Genomic DNA, 3,358 nt, shown 5'->3' on the forward strand with positions numbered 1-3,358 from the left:
GTAAATGTAGGGGATGGCTAATATCGATTTTTCAAAAATAATGCAAATTTACTTCCTTTTTTGAAAAGTTTTTCTTTACTTGTTTTTGTTTTTTAATGCAGTGTTTCAAGACATAGGAAGGTTGTATTTATAACCAACTTCTAAATACAATGAGGTTCAAACTGTAATATACATTGTTTATCTATTATTGGCTGAAAATTCCTGTTTCACCCTTTACTTAAGTTTTTTAAAGGAACACCAAATTTCTGTAAGGCTAACATCATTTACATTAGAATTATGACTTTTTTAAATTACTTCTAGTTATTAATAACACTTACGTCATCTCAGTGAAATTGGTTGACACCATTGTTTTAGTTTTAATTATCAGGTAACAAAAGAGAAGCAGAACAAAGAACAAGAAGGTATTTAAACTTTCTGCTATGATATTTAAGGACATTTCCAGGACTTGTGACTCAGTCATTAAATTGATATTGTTATAAAAGGAAACACTGTATAGTGTTGTAAAGTTCTGATGACCTACTGAGGAGATATTTAAAATACCATTTCGATGAACAACCCAAGCCATCCCTACACAGGCAGTGTACTGCCTGTTAGATAAAACATAACACACAAATTCTACTTAGTACACCACAGTGATTAATCTGTTTGACCTAAGAACAGGAACTGTATATCACACTATTTCATAAAACATAACACACAAATTCTGCTAATACACCATAGCAATTAATATGTTTGATCAACAGACAGCCAAAAGTCTGAAAGCTCAAACTATATCTTTTTTTTGCTTAGGTTTAATCTCTACTGCTTCATATTTTATTTTGACATTGTATATTATTCAATGATCTATGATTGTTATAAGCTCTATAATTCAATTTGGTTGACCAACCAAGTTTACATTCATAATTTCATTTGTGTTGTTGGTTGTTTATTGTTAAGCACAAAGACACACAATAGTCTATTTGTGCTGTGCACACCATAGGCTTTCTTACTGCTGAGCTGCTGGATGGCCATTTGCATTGTAAACACCTTTTCTTACTAACTAAAAATAAAATCTATTAAAAAGACTGTTTCCAAAACATCCAAGTCTTATACTGAAAGCTAACCATACACATAGTGTAGAATAGTTAAAATGTAATGCTCTCTCATAAAACTTAAGGCAACCAATACTTGCATGTGGAATCTAAAACTAACATCAGTGTGGCATTTTCTTTCCTTAATGAATAATTCTGATTTCAAAATAAGACAAAAAATTTTGGTAAAGCCAACAATGAAGCAGAAGAAGCAATACCTAATTCATGATGACATGTACATGTAAACTCCAGAAAAAATACCTTTTTTGCATCATTCAGAATTATAACAATGACTGTATACGAAATAATTACATATTATGATTGCTGAAAAATTGTAATCAATAACAAATAATTAAATTTTCTATAGAACATTATAACTTGTTAAAGGTATAAAATGTTTATTACATTTTACAGTAACTTACATATCACTAGTCTGTAAAGGTTGAAGAAATTGTTTCATCAAGTTTTGGAGTTCTCGAACATGATTAGTTTCTGAATCAACAATGTCTTTAAACACCTGAAACAAGAAACATTTAAAACTTATATTTACTGGTGACCAAAACAGTTGAATACACTAGTGAAAGTTAAATTACTCCATAGAATTTCATACTTATTAATATACAAAAATATAAATGACAGTATATCAAGGAAATATTTTTGAACAGATATAAATATAACTAAACTTTAAAACATCTTTCTCTTATGTATTAATCTTGTAAAAGAAAATTTAAAAGTTAGAAATAAAAAATACTAGTTAGAGTTTAGACCTGGAATAATTAACTTTTTACATCATTCATTACTGGTGTCACATTGTATTACATTGAGTAAATCTATTGTTGTGCCCATTACAACATTCAGTGTGAAAAGAATGATCCAAAAAATTGGGTGAAATTTTTTAATGTTCTAAGTAAAATACAGAGAATACCAACATTATTTAATAAGCTTAATTGAAATATTGATATTGTTGATATTTATTAAACATGTCTTCACAATCTTGGGACTTGTTCTGTGATGTTATAAGGCCTTACTGATGTTGATATTTATTAAACATGTCTTCACAATCTTGGGACTTGTTCTATGATGTTATAAGGCCTTACTGATGTTGATATTTATTAAACATGTCTTTTGACAAATTAATGAAAAATATCTAAGTACAAGAAATAGTACATGGATTTTTTGCAGTACCATAAAAAGTGCATAAAATACACAAATTCCTTAATGTATGAGGAATACAGTCTGTATGTAGCTAACATCCACCACGAGGAACTTTCAATCTCAGGGGGGAAGAAATGATATAGAAAGAGCAAATAAATTCCCTAAATTAACCACAAGATACTGGAAAACCAAATATGTCAAATATATTTTGAAAACTACACAACCTAAGAAGGTATGGTCGAATAACACTTAAAATGCAGATGTAAGATTGCTGAAATGTAAAGACTAAGATTAGATTAACTGCAAAATTCAAGAACAGGTGTTTTGTTTGCAGTCCTTGCAAAAAAATTATCAAGGATATATATAATAACAAACTTGGACCTATGTCAAATATCAAATCCACAAATGATACACTTTTTCGTTACTGTATCAATGCAATACATGGACAGATCCAGGATTTTGGGTGAGAGGTTTGTTCTTTAATCAGGTCATGAAACCTGTTGAAAAAAATATTTTTTTCTTTATGAGGTCTTAGGGTACCTTTGTTTGGTAGTCCATCAGATCTGCTAATGCAACTCCCTTCGCCTGCATAATGCTATTAGTATTCTTTATAGAAAAAAAAAACCTTAATAATATTATCCAAAATAAATGTTATGTATACTTAAGATTTGCAGTTGTTTTCCCCCATACTTACAATGAGGTTTAACACAGTTTGCATATTTTTGTTTCCCAATGCTTTTGACATTCTGCTTTCTGCATACGCTTCATATTTTGCACTTAAGTCCAGTTTTAAAATGAAGATTAAAATAGTTTCAGTTTATGTTCGTTGGAGTAGAAAAATATGAAACACATACAAAGAGCTATGATCTTTAGATGGCTAAGATAATATAATCAAACAGAACATTATATAGGCATATAATTTAATCTAATCTACAAAGGTAGCTTAAGTTGGAGTAGAAAAATATGAAACACATACAAAGAGCTACGATCTTTAGATGGCTAAGATAATATGATCAAACAGAACATTATATAAGCATCTAATACTAATCTACAAGGTAGACTTAAGTTGGAGTAGAAAAATATGAAACACATACAAAGAGCTACGATCTTTAGATGGCTAAGACTAACTATGA

The 3,358-nt window shown here is 29.3% G+C and overlaps 1 protein-coding gene across 1 annotated transcript in view; it reads right to left on the reverse strand.

The window, feature by feature from the left end:
- LOC106478434 (rho guanine nucleotide exchange factor 7-like) overlaps nt 1-3,358 on the reverse strand; it is an 85,703-nt gene that overhangs the window by 55,077 nt on the left and 27,268 nt on the right. The window contains exon 5 of the mRNA XM_022382030.1: nt 1,493-1,587. Within this exon, the coding sequence (XP_022237738.1) occupies nt 1,493-1,587 (95 nt within the window). The remainder of the gene's footprint in view (nt 1-1,492; nt 1,588-3,358) is intronic.

This window comes from Limulus polyphemus, unplaced genomic scaffold, assembly GCF_000517525.1.
Source record: "Limulus polyphemus unplaced genomic scaffold, Limulus_polyphemus-2.1.2 Scaffold211, whole genome shotgun sequence".
Classification (NCBI taxonomy): Eukaryota; Metazoa; Arthropoda; class Merostomata; order Xiphosura; family Limulidae; genus Limulus; species Limulus polyphemus.